Below are 16,286 nucleotides of genomic sequence, written 5' to 3'. Positions count from 1 at the left end.
GAATTTTGATTCATCTGCTCTTTTCTTTTTTTTTAGTGCAGAGCCTGTAGAATTCTGCAATCAGCAAGGAAATTTGGGCAAAGTTCGCTGCTTGGTAAGTCCTGCACTCCACCACCGTGGCTGCACAGCTTTTGCAAAAATGGCTGAGGGTACCTGCCTGTTCAGCCTGATACACCATTGTTTCAGATCCATAAAGGTAGCGCAGCACCTGGCAAAGAAAGCTCAGCAGCTTTTAAAAGACTGTGAGGTGAATGCAGATTACTGCTGAGGATTATGCTTTCAGGGTGGAGTATAAATTGTTCTCTTCCTGGAATGGGAAGCACACAACACACCAATCCTCGGATACAGGGTTCTTGTTGTTTTGGCCAAACTGCTGTGAGGCTTACCTGGAATGGTAGGCTTGATGCCACGGAGTGCCAATCATGCCAGGAGATATTTGCATCATGCTGAGATCGGGCTGGTTCTCTATGAACTTGGCAGAATGCCAGGAGTGCGGTCGGCCCACAGGGTCGCTTCGTCTGGGAAAAGAACAAAAAGGGGTAAAATAATTAGAGGCAGGAACTTGCTCAGATACCCTGACAGGTGGAGCAGGAGAAATATGATTATTATTAAGCATTTATTCTGTGCCAGCAGCGTGACCCTGTCAAGAATACAAACACGTCACGGTCTCTACTCCCTAATGCTTATTACATTCTGCTCTGGTGCTATGCATCAGTGTGCTCCACTGAGACCATCCTGTTGAAAAACACACTAACCATTTCATTGGGCCTGGTGCAAGAGGATACCCTAAATGTCAAAAATGTCATTAGATTAATCTTGAGGCTTTGGTGGCAGCCTTAAGAGGAATGTGGCTTGGAACCTACTAGAGAGCCTTGCTTCAACCAAGGGTACAGAATCTGTTTCAATCTGAGGGCAGTATTCAATCCTGCGCAACCTTCTGGGGGCCGCGTGCAAGTGGTGGGCAGAGGAACAAATGCAAATTTTGCCTTTGTGCAGTAGGCTAGTTTCTGCACATGCTCTCACACCCTTCTCTTCATCCAGGGAAGCAAGAGGACTTATCAGAGTTGATAGCACATAGTTGTTGTTGTTGTTTAGTCGTATAGTCGTTTCTGACTCTTCGTGACCCCATGGACCAGAGCACACCAGGCACTCCTGTCTTCCACTGCCCCTTCTCCTTGTGCCCTCCATCTTTCCCAACATCAGGTTCTTCTCTTCTCATGAGGTGGCCAAAGTACTGGAGCCTCAGCTTCATGATCTGTCCTTCCAGTGAGCACTCAGGGATGATTTCCTTCAGAATGGATAGGTTTGATCTTCTTACAGTCCATGGGACTCTCAAAAGTCTCCTCCAGCACCATAATTCAAGAACACCAATTATTCAGCGATCAGCCTTCTTTATGGTCCAGCTCTCTCTTCCATACAGCACTATTGAGAAAACCATAGCTTTAACTATACGGACCTTTGTTGGCAAGGTGATGTCACTGATTTTTAAGACGCTGTCTAGGTTTGTCATTGCTTTTCTCCCAAGAAGCAGATGTCTTTTAATTTCGTGACTGCTGTCACCATCTGCAGTGATCATGGAGCCCAAGAAAGTAGAATCTCTCACTGCCTCCATTTCTTCCCCTTCTATTTGCCAGGAGGTGATTACAGCCAGGCAAAAACACTCTCACAGAGGGTACAAAGAAGGGGCAGTAGTGAGTGTGCAGGTTGGTAAATCACGTAGTCCAAAGTTGGAGTTTAACTCATAATTTGCAAAAACACGATCTCCACATATTTGGCTGAGTGAGCCCTAATGCACACAGGAGCTCATTCCTTGTGGGTCTTACTCCATGAAATCCGTTGCCGAGACTAAAAGTCCCCACCTCTCCACAGCTGTCATGTTGCCTCCTCTCCGTGGCATTTCCCAAGCAACTGGAGACTGTGCCTGCATTCGACCAATCTCTCCTCTGCTCCTTTCATGCCTCTCCTGGTCCGGAGAGATGGGAGGGGAGCTTGTCACAGCAGGCGAGGGAGACACCAGTGACTCGTCTCTGCCTCTTGACCTCCTTCCTCCCACTTGCCAACTTCAGCTTTTTGACTGCCCCCTGCCACCGACTTTCCCAGCTCACTAAGCCCTCTTTCCCCTTCAGCTCCCGACACTTCCTTCTCCCTCTGACTGCTCATCATCATCTCACCACTACTCCCTGGGGTCTGAGCCTTCTTCCCTTGCTGCTTCCCCAGCTGGTTTCTACCACCATTCCTCTGCATTCAACCAGTCCATGACAGTGTGGCTGGTGTGTGTGTGTGTGTGTGTGCGCACGCACATGGCCTGGGGAGGCTCCCAAGAGCCAGACAGGCAGGGTTGGAGCGTCACATTTGGTCTCTGGACCTGAAGCTCCCCACCCCTGCTTCAGACTGATGTTGACAATGCACGTGGCACCATCAACATTGTGTTTGGCTTAAGTTTCATTTAAAAACAGGGAGAGGGAAAGATCATGGGAGAGGGTGACCAGATATACAGGAGACACAATCCCTTTGTGGGTTGTTAGTTCCCTCCATGCAAAAGGGAGCAGGGATATCCTCACTAACCCTGATCCACTGTTACACCCACGTGCGCAGCCCTCCACCCTCCGTGCACTGGAGTGAACATCTGCAACAGGGAAGCTGCTCTCCATGGGATTAAGAACCATGTTGGTGTTGAGCCTCCATGAGTACAGCTGTCTAATGGGCACAGACATGCAATGGAGGCAGAAGGGCAAGCTAGCATATCCTGCTCTCCCCGACGTGATTCTAATCACACGGGGGAATTGAATACCCACACAACAGGGTTAAAGAATAAAGGAAAGCACGGTTATACTGAAGCACAATGAAGTACATGAAATAATAATAATTTGTACCCTGCCCATCAGACAGAACAGGGAAGATGCAAATAAGGAAGTAAAACGCTGAACTGGTTGCTATCATTACACTGCGAAATTTCATCGTCTCGATGGAAAATCAGCCCATTAACCTAATTCATGTGGAAAACTAGTCAGAGGTATATAGTTTCTGATAATGCTTCTTTCAACAACCTGCATTAGAATATTGGCAAATGCGAAGAAGACTGGAAGAAGTTTAAGGAATATTTGAAAAAATATGTTAATATTTAAACCTTAGAATAGCTTTGGAAGCTATAGGCTGTAGGGTTAGAAGTAGAAGATAGGGTATTTTAAAATAGTATTATTTGTAAGTGATAAAATGTGAAGTTATTTTAAGTGTGATAAAAAAAGATGGTCAGAAATTATGATATATGTAAACTGCTAAAGATGAAGTAAAATGAAAATCAGATAGGTGGGACTTTAGAAAAATAAGGATATGACAAGAATTTGTTCGTATTATTTGTCTTTTCTGTTTGTGTTTTTTATTTGTGTTGTAAAATGAATAAAAAAATTGGGGGGGGGAATAGAATTCTGGCAAATGCATCTTTTCTCATCATGACACTGGGCAAGCTACGTGTGCCCACATTCTCTGCTGTGGTTAGTGGGACAGGAGCCCTTGCCTGCCCATAGCTGTCAACTTACAGATTTGAAAATAAGGGGCCAGCAGCCTCGAAAATAAGGGATCAGCAGCCAAAATAAGGGATTTTCCAGGCACAGGTATGCTCACCTTCTGAGCCCCTCCAAGCCAAAGGCAGAAAGCCCAGCCAGCTGCCAAACGAAGCCTCAAGCGGTGGTTCCCACAGCGCAGAAACCCAGCAAAGGGGATGCAGCAAGGAAAACCACCGTCACCTCTCCGCTGGGAAGCGCTGAGCAATGGCAAGTCCCCAGGCAACGCAGCCGATTTGATCGGCACAAGGCATGCAAGCTCCACCCCCCCGTTGTTCTTAGACTCCTTATTGGGTGAGCAACGCAGCCAAGCAACACAGTTGGAGCCTCCCTCCTCCCTGGCCGGCAGGGAGGGAGGGAAAGGAGCTGCTTCCTTTGAAACCCGGGAAATTTAAGGGACATCATCAATAAGGGACAGCAGCGGGACACGGCGCTGGGATAAGGGACTTTCCTGCCAAATAAGGGACGGTTGACAGCTATGGTCCTTCCCCCCTGGCTGAAAAGGGCTCCCCACCATTGCGATAAACACAAGCTTCTGCTTATGGACCTGCTTTGCACAATACTGCCACTAAGGCAAACCATGGCTTTGCAGCATGACAGCTATGTGCCTGCCTCTGCAGCTGCTCACCAAGAGGAGGCCAAGCTGCATATATATACTGTAAAAACTAAGCAAACTTTCATTTTTGCAGGCTGGGCCTGAAAAAGTCACAGACTAGAAAGGGGAAGCGTTTTCACTGCCTCTACTGGTGGCTTCTAACCCTGCTCAGTTTCTTAACAACTCACTGTTGCAGTGTGATTCCTAAACAGTGTGGGTTGTGAGAGAATTGCATTCATACAATGAGCATAAAAGAGGGTGCCTGTTGCATCTCTGAGTGATTTACTGATCTGCGTCATTATTTGTCAGGCCAGCCTCTACTGGGTGTGGGTAATTTCTCTGCCTGAAGGATCATGCATTCACTCCCAAAGAACAAATCCCACAGTTGTCTGCTTTCGGAGGCAATGGACACAGTTCACTGACTCATGCAGAAACTCAGTGACTGTTTCATTTTTCCGAAGGTAGGTCGCTCTTACTCTTAAGATACTCCCAAGTGTCACCTGTTTCAGTTACAAGAATGAGAAGGATGCACCAACAGCTTTTATCTGTTTAATTTTCCATCCAAACTATTGTTATCCACGTCCAGAAAGAATTGCAGTGATTGAGAGGGAGGATATAAATACTTTGCATAGTAAACATGCCTTCTTTTTTGTTGTGGGGGAGGAAGGGAAAGGAGAATGTTAGCCACTTTGAGACTCCTTCGGGTAGTGATAAAGAGGGATATCAAATCCAAACTCTTCTTCTTCTTCTTCTAGCTGGGAAACAGAGCCCAAGTCTTTGGGTTTCATGAGACTTTTTGAATACCACCAAAAGAATGAGATTCTCTTACTCACCACCACCCGCCTCTGTTGACAGAATCATATTAGTAAGGGGTGAAGGTTCCTAAGAGGAGCTGCACAAATCATATATAGGTGCCTTTCAGACAGAGGCCCTCTTGTAGCCTCCTTTGCCAAGAAAACAAGGAAACTGAATGCCGTAGGCTAGGAGGCAGACAGAATGGGATTTAACTCAGCAATTCACAGCCTGATCTTCAGAGAGACCCTTCAAGATGTCTCCACGCAGCACACAGAGAGGCCAGAGGGATTTAAAGATTTCTTTGTAGTTCTGGTCGAATCAAAACCTAGGACATTCTCATTTCTTGCTTGAGAAAGCACATTGTCTGGCAGAAATAAAGCACCCTCCCCCTTGACACAGCCAGCAACTGGCTTCTGAGAGCTGCCTTGACAGGGTTTGGTTTTATTTTATTTTTTAAAGCCTGCAATATTTTTAAAGCACTTCAGCCAAACAGCCCCAGAACAAAGTAATCCAGTAAATAATTAAGCTGTGGACCTGAACCAAGAGACAAGTATAAATAGCTGTGGGGCAAAGCTTTGCATTGTGTCTATAGCCTACCTCTGTTCGGAAAATGTGGATTAAGTGTCATGCGATGAGTGCTGCAATTTCCAAACAGACCAGAACTTCCTCCTGTTGCAAAGGTTTGAACTGTGTTTGTCTGAATAGGTGTGGCGTCGTTTGGTCTTCGGTGGATTGGGGAGGAGGGAAAACGTAGGCAGTTCTACCTGGTAGTCCACAGAAACCTCTCATTGACTTCAAAATGGCAGATCTGCATGTAACCAGTCCTCAGCTATTGCCCTTCAACTGCATAAGCAGAATGGGGGTGAAGGGTAAATGGGAGAAAGAGGAAAGTAAAATGATGCTCTCAGAATTACAGGTCCTTATGTCTGGGGTGTATCAGTTAGCAAACCAAAATTTGATCCTGTTTGGTTTTAAGGATTAGAACAAACCAGAGTCTCCCCACCTGTATGCAACAGGAAACTGTGATTTAGTCCAGTGTGGAACTGGAAACATCCTTGCCACCACAAATGAGGACAGCGGAAGGGAAGCACACAAGACCAAGGCTTGCTTTGGCTCTTCTGCAGAAATCTAACCATGGTTTGGAACTGAGCATAATCCAAACTGATAATCTAGATCTCAGGTGGGGAACCTGTAGCTCTTCATATAAATAAATAAATAAATAAATAAATAAATAAATAAAAATTTTATTTATATCCCGCCCTCCCCAGCCGAAGCTGGGCTCAGAGCGGCTAACAACAGTAAAATAATACAACATTCAAAAATCATTTCATTATAAAATCAGTTCAAATCAAAATAGTGGCAACCGTTGGGCTAAAGTTCTGTGGAGATTGCCAAAGGAGGGAGTCAGGCTGCTCCCTGACCAAAGGCCTTGTGGAACAGCTGTCTTGCAGGCCCTGCGGAAAGATGTCAAGTCCAGCAGGGCCCTAGTCTCTTGTGACAGAGCGTTCCACCAGATTGGAGCCACAGCCGAAAAAGCCCTGGCTCTGGTTGAGGCCAGCCTAACCTCCCTGCGGCCTGGGACCTCCAAGATGTTTTTGTTTGAAGACTGTAAGGTCCTCCGTGGGACATACCAGGAGAGGCGGTCCCGTAGGTACGAGGGTCCTAGGCCATTGAGGTGTTGTTGAGGCTGCCACTCCATCATCCCTGTCCGTTGGCCATGCTGGTTGGGGCTGAACAGGACTGGAGAGTTAACAACACCTGGTGGCCTGCAGTTTCTTCACCCTTGATCTAGCTATCAGCTCTACAGAATTGCCAGATTTTATATTTTCAAAAATGGCCAATTGGCTGTTGTGTGTTTCTTCACCCCAGCCTTCCTAGATGTAACCTAAAACCTGTCCAGCACTTAGGAGAGACTAATCTATTAAGTCTGCTAGTGCCTTCCACATCCCGGCTGCATACACATACATTTAAAGCACATGACTTCACCATAAAGGAATCGTGGGAACTGTAGTTTACCCCTCACAGTTCCAATTCCCAGCACCCTTAACAAACTACATTTCCCTGAATTCGGGGGGTGGGGGGAAAGCCATGTGCTTCAAATTTATATTGTAACTGCCCTCTGACCCTCAGAGAAGGGCAGTGAGGAAATTTTAATAATAATAATAATAATAATAATAATAATAATAAATGTAAGATGTGTGTACACAGTCTCCATCTTATGAGTGTGAACTTCATTTTCTTAGTACCATGGCAGCTTTATTTGTTCTGCCTCTACAGTACTACATGCCACTTTGCTTGGTACTCAACCAAGTGAAGAGCCAGTGTGGTGTAGTGGTTAAGAGCGGTAGACTCGTAATCTGGGGAACCGGGTTCGCGTCTCCGCTCCTCCACATGCAGCTGCTGGGTGACCTTGGGCCAGTCACACTTCTCTGAAGTCTCTCAGCCTCACTCACCTCACAGAGTGTTTGTTGTGGGGGAGGAAGGGAAAGGAGAATGTTAGCCGCTTTGAGACTCCTTCGGGTAGTGATAAAGCGCGATATCAAATCCAAACTCTTCTTCTTCTTCTTCTTTAGAGAACTTAAAAGCTTGCTGTGGCTATTTTGGGGAATTTTGAACGGCCTAATAATGGTATTGCCCTAGTATGGATTTTGGAGCCTGAACTGTGTTTCAGTGCCGTGGCAAAACTGTGGTGAAACTGAATCAAATGCTGGTGCATAAAGTGAGCAACTGAGTCACGGAAGAGAAGTGACCAGAACACAAGTCTGTCCCAGGGCATCTGTGATGCATACAGATTAAGAAGGACCAACTAATCTGCCACAACGACTCTTTTTCTTCTTCTTTTCACGTTAAGAAAACCAGCAGCAATATAAACAACTATGCCGTGAAATTTCATTCTTTTCTCGTGCACGAAGTGGTTAATGCAAATTAACAGAAGTGGAAGGAAAGCTAAACCGAAGACAACCTACGTTTATTAAGTAGATTCTACGCTGTAACAGAATGTACCTTCCTGTAGAGCCACATCAACAATAGCAAACACAGACTCTGGGCCAAGTGAATCAACACACTCCAGCTGAGTTGTTTTGCTTCAGCCACATCATTTAGATATAGACATATTCTCTCTCTCTCTCTCTCTCTCTCTCTTTGTGTGTGTGTGTGTGTGTGTGTGTGTACAGTCTTTCTTTCTCTTTCTCTCTCTCTCTTGCTCTCCAAGAAATATTTAGGAGACAGATACTCATGCTGATCTACTAAAAATCACCCTAAGGTATACACCCTGATCTATCTTTTGCCCACCGCAGCTTTAATTTATAAAATGGCTAGTATTGCTTCTGAACAACTTGACCCAAGGAAGCTGCGTGCAAGGTGACACTTCTGATCTGGCAGCTGTCCTTCTCAGCATGAACTGGGACGACACCTCAGAGGCCTCTGTTAATACTACATCCCCGGATTAAGGTCTTGGGACCTGGGGTGAAGACTTCAAGGTCAAAGGTGGAAGGTGTGTATGTACCCAAGACCATTTTTCACACTTAAGATACTGCTGTTTCCCACCCTGGTTTGCTTGACTGCTTGCTTTTGAATATGACTGCTAAATGCAGAGCAGAAAGCAGATTCGCCATATTTAAATCCAATGGGTATTATCTAGCCAAGGCAGCAATTGCATTCCATTTGCAAAAGCAGCAAATGGGAGAGTAAAAAAGAAACCCCATTTAAGCATCTTGTGTGAAAGTGATCATACATCCTAATCTCTAGCTGTGTTCACTCAGAACTGCGGCAAGGCTAGGGAAGTAAGTCCTTCTGAGATCAGCAGGCTTCCTGAGTAAATGAATTTATGGAGCAGGCATATTTTCACCCAAGTCTCCCTGTTCTGGATTGCAAATGTTGGCAGATATGAAGTTGCCTTGTGACATTCATCAACACTTTTGACAGCAAAACTCTGGCCAAAGCAATATCAAATGAGCTTGGTATTTGGCCCTAGGCGGTTTCCTCCTGTTCCTTGTTGCTTATCTTGTTTTTTCTTGGATTAGCATACTCAATAGCAAAGCTTCCTAGAAACTCCAGTTCTTGCATCACTTTGAGACACAAAACCTCAGTTTCCCTAGCCCATCTGAGAGGTCTGGAGGTGGGCATTTGATGCATAGAAAAACACACACACACACACAACCCTACAAGGAATTAGCTCAAGGATAGGCAACCTAAGGCCCGGGGGCTGGAGGCAGCCCAATCGCCTTCTCAATCTGGCCCTGCAGCCTTCACGGGAGTAGAACCTTCAGGCTGACTTTGTGGGACCATAAAACCCAGGTGGTTGCTCCAGGGCATTGCTAAGTCCTCTTACTGCAGGATTGCTGGCCAAGGTTCTGAGATTTAGCAGCCAGTGACCTCTGGATCAGCACCTGCAGTCCTGTCCAGGGTCCTGATCTGTGATGGATAAGGAGAGTAAGATGATTCACATGACACGGTAAAACAAGCTACGGTTTAGGAAGTCCATGCAATATGAAGGTTATTAGAGAGGAGTTTGCAGCTGCTTCCTGGTCCTTTTTACTGCCACGCCAAGGTTTGGTTTAGCATGTTGTCCAAAGCAAAGCTCATGGTTAAGCTTTGCTAACCAAGAGTGTTAATCAAGGTTATAGCTTGTAGTTGGCTTAACTGTGAGTCCCAGTTCAGACAAGATCCTAAGCCAAACTTTGACTTAGCACAGCAGTAAAAATGGCCAGGGGACGCGGGTGGCACTGTGGGTAAAAGCCTCAGTGCCTAGGGCTTGCCGATCGAAAGGTCGGCGGTTCGAATCCCCGCGGCGGGGTGCGCTCCCGCTGCTCGGTCCCAGCGCCTGCCAACCTAGCAGTTCGAAAGCACCCCCGGGTGCAAGTAGATAAATAGGTACCGCTTACCAGCTGGAAGGTAAACGGCGTTCCGTGTGCTGCACTGGCTCGCCAGATGCAGCTTTGTCACGCTGGCCACGTGACCCGGAAGTGTCTCCGGACAGCGCTGGCCCCCGGCCTATAGATGTGAGATGGGCGCACAAACCCCAGACTCTGTCAAGACTGGCCCGTTCGGGCAGGGGTACCTTTACCTTTACCTTTAAAAATGGCCAGGGAGGAGGTAAGTGGCTGTGAGCTTCTCTCTGGGAGCCTACATATCTGCATGGTCTTGCTAAGCCATAGTCTGCCTTGCAGTGTGGGGCAAACCAGATCACTGTGTTGCAGCAGACACCTAAATAGGTGTTCTTTCCTCTTGCACATAAAAACAGGAAATGCAGTCCTATCTGCAGCTGTTATAAGTTATATGAAAAAACCATTAACACCCTTTGAAAGCATTCTGCTCAATTAGCAAAGGACACCTTCTTAGGCAATCAAAGGACTTTTAGTTGACACATCTAACCAATTAACTGACAGAACGCTGCAGCCCTAGAGGCTCTTGCAAAACAGCCTACATAAACATCAGGCATTTCCCTTTCAAATGATCTATCGGTACCAGCGCACTCCCTTTGCTCAAAGTAAGATTTCAATAGTTCATTCTCCAGAGCTGTCATAAATGCCCTGCTGTGTTGATATTGTGACTCTGCTGCTATTTTAGTTATTTTAGCATATTATTAAACATGTCCTTTGCTCCTTGAGAGGAAAGACAGTACTGTATATAAATAAAATATGAATAAGCTGTTCAACTCAATGTAAACAAAACAGAAAAGAGAAAGTCATTATTTGGAGAAATGGCTTGAAAATGGCCCGTGCTCCTTCGTCCTTAAGGAATCCTGGATTTTACATTATTTTAGCTTTTATAGAGGTGCAATCAAAGTTAGTCGTACTCAGAACAGATCCACTGAAATTCATGAACATTACTAACTTATGTCCACTCATTTCAATGGGTCTGCTCCAGTGATTCCCAAACCTTTTGCCCCATGAACCATGTGAAATTTGCTAATGAATTTTCTGCCTGTTGTAGCAATTGTATCTCACTTTACTAGATGCTGCCTTCCCCCCCCCATTGTGTTTGTATCACTCCTTTGATTTCTTATACTATATTTTAGTCTACTGCAATCTGAATTCTGCGGAATTCAAACTGCAATGCAACAAAACAACAATTAAGAAATAAAAGAAGAAATAAAAACGCAATTAAAAAACGGGCCTTAGTTGGAGGCGCTGGGTTTTGAACCTGGAATCATCTGCATTGAGCTACAGTGGGGGCAGCACCTATGAGGAATGTTGATTTAGGCCACCACATAAAGTTTGCCTTTACATAATTCTGCCAAAATCACACCAAAGGTTTGCAGAGGACAGGAAAAACTAAAGCACTTGGAAGCTTATTAGGATTTCAGTTGCACAAAGCCTCAATCCTCTAAAAAAAAAAAAAAAATGTTGGTTGCAATCAAGATGAAGCCACATTGCTGACAATAGCATGCTGGGAATTAGGCCAAGCTACTGCAGCTTGATTCCTCCGTCCTAAGCCCGTCTATTTAGGTTCCTAGAACTCTGTTACCATGTGCCAAGGCTGGGTTGGAAGGGAAATGTGATAAGCACAGCATTATTCCACCAAAGCAACACCACTTCCAGAGGTGCTGTTTCACATTTAAGGAGGTGGGAAAGAGTGGTGTGTTGTTTTTTTATTGAGACGAGTGGAGAATACAGCAATGTCCAAAGGCCAGCTCTTGCTTATATGCAAAGTTAAATTGCAAAAAAGCAATGCAATATTAGCAAAGTTGTCATTGATACAAGCCAGTCACCTCTTTATTTAATGCAAAGAGATTTTTTGCCTTTAGCAGGTATGTCTAACCCACATTTAGTGCTTTAAAGCAAGTCATTCATTGTTAAAACCAGTGGCTTGGTCAAAGAGCCTGGTGTTTGCTTCTGAGGAACAGGGTTGTTGTTGCTGCTGTTTCTTCTCCTTCCTTCCTTCCTCTTCCTCCTGCTCCTCCTTCTTTGGTGATCACTCGTAGCCAAGTAAGATTGTCTTCCATTAACATGGTTTTAACAATGAATCCGTAAGTGACTGTGGAGGCCAATTCTGGAACCATACACCCTTCCACAGTGGGGACATTGATTTCAGGGCGAGAATAGATCACAGTGTGGATTTACCAATCGTGCCTTCCTCTTAGTACATTTCTCCCTTGTGTCCTGAGTTTGAGTGTCTTCAAAGCCCATGACACCTTTGGTAAAGGCTGTTCTCCAACTGGAGCGCTCGCAGGCAAGTGTTTCCCAATTGTTGGTGTTCACACTACATTTTAAAAGATTTGCCTTGAGACAGTCTTTAAACCTCTTTTGTTTACCACCAGCATTACGCTTTCCATTTTTAAGTTCGGAATAGAGTAGTTGCTTTGGAAGATGATAATCAGGCATCCGCACAACATGACCAATCCAACAAAGTGGATGTTGAAGAATCATTTCTTCAACACTGGTGATCTTTGCTTCTTCCAGTACACTGGTATTAGTCTTCCCAAGGCCTGAGACCTAGGTATTTTGCCCCAGGCCTTAAGTTTTCCTCCCCCCATTTTCAAACTTTGCTTACAGGGTGGACATTCCCTCTGAAAGTCCACCTGATTTTGCATCTATACATAAATATTGGCACCTGCAAAGTTCATGCAAATTTGTGACATGAGCTACAGCCCTTCTCCCTGAAACTATTTCCCTCCAGTCATTTTTCTCTTGGCAGGGATTCCTTCTGCTTTTAGAGAGGCTCACGGGTAGAGGGGGGGGGGAGATGGCACTTTCCTCCAAACAAATCATGTTCTACTGCACATATGCTCTGCTTTGTAGGGATTTGACAACAATTGATGGGACTACCAGCAATACGCCTAGCTTGCCACAAAGTGCAAGCATGCACATCAGTGCCACCATCCAAATTAAATACAGTGTAATAATTTCCAATTATTGCTTAAATTAAATATGGCTACCTACTGCTTTGCATACTGAAAATATCACACATATTTGAAGGTCTAAAAAAGGAGTGCATTGTCTTATTCCCCCCCCCCTGTAGTGTCCCTTGTGTACATAGGCATGTTGGAGTTTCGTGCATAAAATAATTTTAAAAATAAATAAATGAGTAGCATCTCAATTAATAAATATGAGTAACAACGAGGCTGCACTGGCCATGCCTTGCTAGAGCATCCCTGCCTCTTTCCTTTTAATCTAAAAGCCTCCACAAAATTCTCCCTGGGGTATCATGGAGCACCAAGACAGGAACAGAGGCAGTGAACATGAAGTTAAACAGAACCACGCTGGATGTTGCCAGGTCATAGGCCATAAAGCCCCCAAGTTTCCCAGAAGACTAAAAACAGCTATTTTATCCTTTCCGCAATTTCACACATTGCTATGCCATCTCCTTAATCTTTCTGTGTTTACACAAGTAAATGAGAGGCATGACTGCAGTCAGTGGCAATGGCCAAGGCTATGGGAGGCAAAGCCTGGAATTCCCTCCTACTCAAACATTCTTCTCCAGTGGAGCTGCTTCCTGTTTGCAAGTACCGCTCTCAGCAAACGTATAATCTCCATCCACATTGCAACACAGGGTGGATTTCAGAAAGGTGCCTTCCAAGGGCACAAACCAGAAAGCTACTTAGGAAAGGCAGATTAGGGCATATGAATGGATGGATGGATGGATCTATCAGTCTGTCTGTCTATCTATCTATCTATCTATCTACAGGGAGCCAGCGTGGTGTAGTGGTTAAGAGTGGTGGACTCGTAATCTGGTGAACCAGGTTCGCTTCCCCGCTCCTCCACATGCAGCTGCTGGGTGACCTTGGGCTAGTCACACTTCTCTGAAGTCTCTCAGCCCCACTCACTTCACAGAGTGTTTGTTGTGGGGGAGGAAGGGAAAGGAGATTGTTAGCCACTTTGGGACTCCTTCGGGTAGTGATAAAGCGGGATATCAAATCCAAACTCTTCTTCTACAGTGGTACCTCTGGTTAAGGACTTAATTCGTTCTGGAGGTCCGTTCTTAACCTGAAACTGTTCTTAACCTGAAACACCACTTTAGCTAATGGGGCCTCCCGCTGCCACCACCGTGCGATTTCTGTTCTCATCCTGAGGTAAAGTTCTTAACCTGAGGTACTATTTCTGGGTTAGTGGAGTCTGTAACCTGAAGCGTCTGTAATCCAAAGCGATTGTAACCCAAGGTACCACTCTATCTATCTATCTATCTATCTATCTATCTATCTATCTATCTATAGAAGAGGAAAAAAGCAGCATCAAATGGTCCTGAATGAATATACTAAGAACCTTAATAAAATAACTACATGCCCAATGAGTTCAAGTGGAAACCCTCTGAAAGAGCACAAGAATGCAGTTTATGGAGCATTTCTGGTAAGGTAACATCTCACCTTGTTGTTGTTGTTGTCTAGTCGTCTAGTCGTGTCCGACTCCTCGTGACCCCATGGACCAGAGCACGCCAGGCACTTCTGTCCTCCACTGCCTCCCGCAGTTTGATCAAACTCATGCTAGTGGCTTCAAGAACACCATCCAACCATCTCATTCTCTGTCGTCCCCTTCTCCTTGTGCCCTCCATCTTTCCCAACATCAGGGTCTTTTCCAGGGAGTCCTCTCTTCTCATGAGGTGGCCAAAGTATTGGAGCCTCAGCTTCACGATCTGTCCTTCCAGTGAGCACTCAGGGCTGATTTCCTTCAGAATGGAGAGGTTTGATCTTCTTGCAGTCCATGGGACTCTCAAGAGTCTCCTCCAGCACCATAATTCAAAAGCATCAATTCTTCGGCGATCAGCCTTCTTTATGGTCCAGCTCTCACTTCCATACATCACTACTGGGAAAACCATGGCTTTTACTATACGGACCTTTGTTGGCAAGGTGATGTCTCTGCTTTTTAAGATGTTGTCTAGGCTTGCCATCGCCTTTCTCCCAAGGAGCAGGCGTCTTTTAATTTCGTGACTGCTGTCACCATCTGCACTAATCATGGAGCCCAAGAAAGTAAAATCTCTCACTGCCTCCATTTCTTCCCCATCTATTTGCCAGGAGGTGATGGGCCCAGTGGCCATGATCTTCGTTTTTTTGATGTTGAGCTTCAGACCATATTTTGCGCTCTCCTCTTTCACCCTCATTAAAAGGTTCTTTAATTCCTCTTCACTTTCTGCCATCAAGGTTGTGTCATCTGCATATCTGAGGTTGTTGATATTTCTTCCGGCAATCTTAATTCCGGCTTGGGATTCATCTAGCCCAGCCTTTCGCATGATGAATTCTGCATATAAGTTAAATAAGCAGGGAGACAATATACAGCCTTGCCGTACTCCTTTCCCAATTTGGAACCAATCAGTTGTTCCATATCCAGTTCTAACTGTAGCTTCTTGTCCCACATAGAGATTTCGCAGGAGACAGATGAGGTGATCAGGCACTCCCATTTCTTTAAGAACTTGCCATAGTTTGCTGTGGTCAACACAGTCAAAGGCTTTTGCATAGTCAATGAAGCAGAAGTAGATGTCTTTCTGGAACTCTCTAGCTTTCTCCATAATCCAGCGCATGTTTGCAATTTGGTCTCTGGTTCCTCTGCCTCTTCTAAATCCAGCTTGCACTTCTGGGAGTTCTCGGTCCACATACTGCTTGAGCCTTCCTTGTAGAATTTTAAGCATAACCTTGCTAGCATGTGAAATGAGTGAAATTGTGCGGTAGTTGGAGCATTCTTTGGCACTGCCTTTCTTTGGGATTGGAATGTAGACTGATCTTCTCCAATCCTCTGGCCACTGCTGAGTTTTCCAAACTTGCTGGCATATTGAGTGTAGCACCTTAACAGCATCATCTTTTAAAATTTTAAACAGTTCAGCTGGAATACCATCACTTCCACTGGCCTTGTTATTTGCAGTGCTTTCTAAGGCCCATTTGACTTCACTCTCCAGGATGTCTGGCTCAAGGTCAGCAACCACACTACCTGGGGTGTACGAGACATCCATATCTTTCTGGTATAATTCCTCTGTGTATTCTTGCCACCTCTTCTTGATGTCTTCTGCTTCAGTTAGATCTTTACCACTTTTGTCCTTTATTATGGTAATCTTTGTACGAAATGTTCCTTTCATATTTCTGATTTTCTTGAACAGATCTCTGGTTCTTCCCATTCTGTTGCTTTCCTCTATTTCTTTGCATTGCTCATTTAAGAAGGCCTTCTTGTCTCTCCTTGCTGTTCTTTGGAAATCTGCATTCAATTTCCTGTATCTTTCACTATCTCCCTCGCATTTTGCTTGCCTTCTCTCCCCCACTATTTGTAAGGCCTCGTTGGACAGCCACTTTGCTTTCTTGCATTTCTTTTTCATTGGGATGGTTTTAGTTGCTGCCTCCTGTATAATGTTGCGAGCCTCCATCCATAGTTCTTCAGGCACTCTGTCCAGCAAATCTAAATCCTTAAACCTGTTCC

The 16,286-nt window shown here is 45.1% G+C and overlaps 1 protein-coding gene across 6 annotated transcripts in view; it reads right to left on the bottom strand.

Annotated features, from left to right (window-relative positions):
- SHROOM3 (shroom family member 3) overlaps positions 1–16,286 on the bottom strand; it is a 229,511-nt gene that overhangs the window by 32,805 nt on the left and 180,420 nt on the right. For all 6 annotated transcript variants that reach the window (XM_082236253.1, XM_082236258.1, XM_082236256.1 and 3 more), the window contains one exon: positions 387–518. In XM_082236253.1, coding sequence (XP_082092379.1) covers positions 387–518 — 132 coding nt within the window. The remainder of the gene's footprint in view (positions 1–386; positions 519–16,286) is intronic.

The sequence above is a fragment of the Podarcis vaucheri genome (genome assembly GCF_965113315.1).
Source record: "Podarcis vaucheri genome assembly, chromosome: 9".
Classification (NCBI taxonomy): Eukaryota; Metazoa; Chordata; class Lepidosauria; order Squamata; family Lacertidae; genus Podarcis; species Podarcis vaucheri.
Note: the sequence above shows the minus strand (reverse complement) of the source record. Positions and strands in the feature narration are given on the sequence as shown.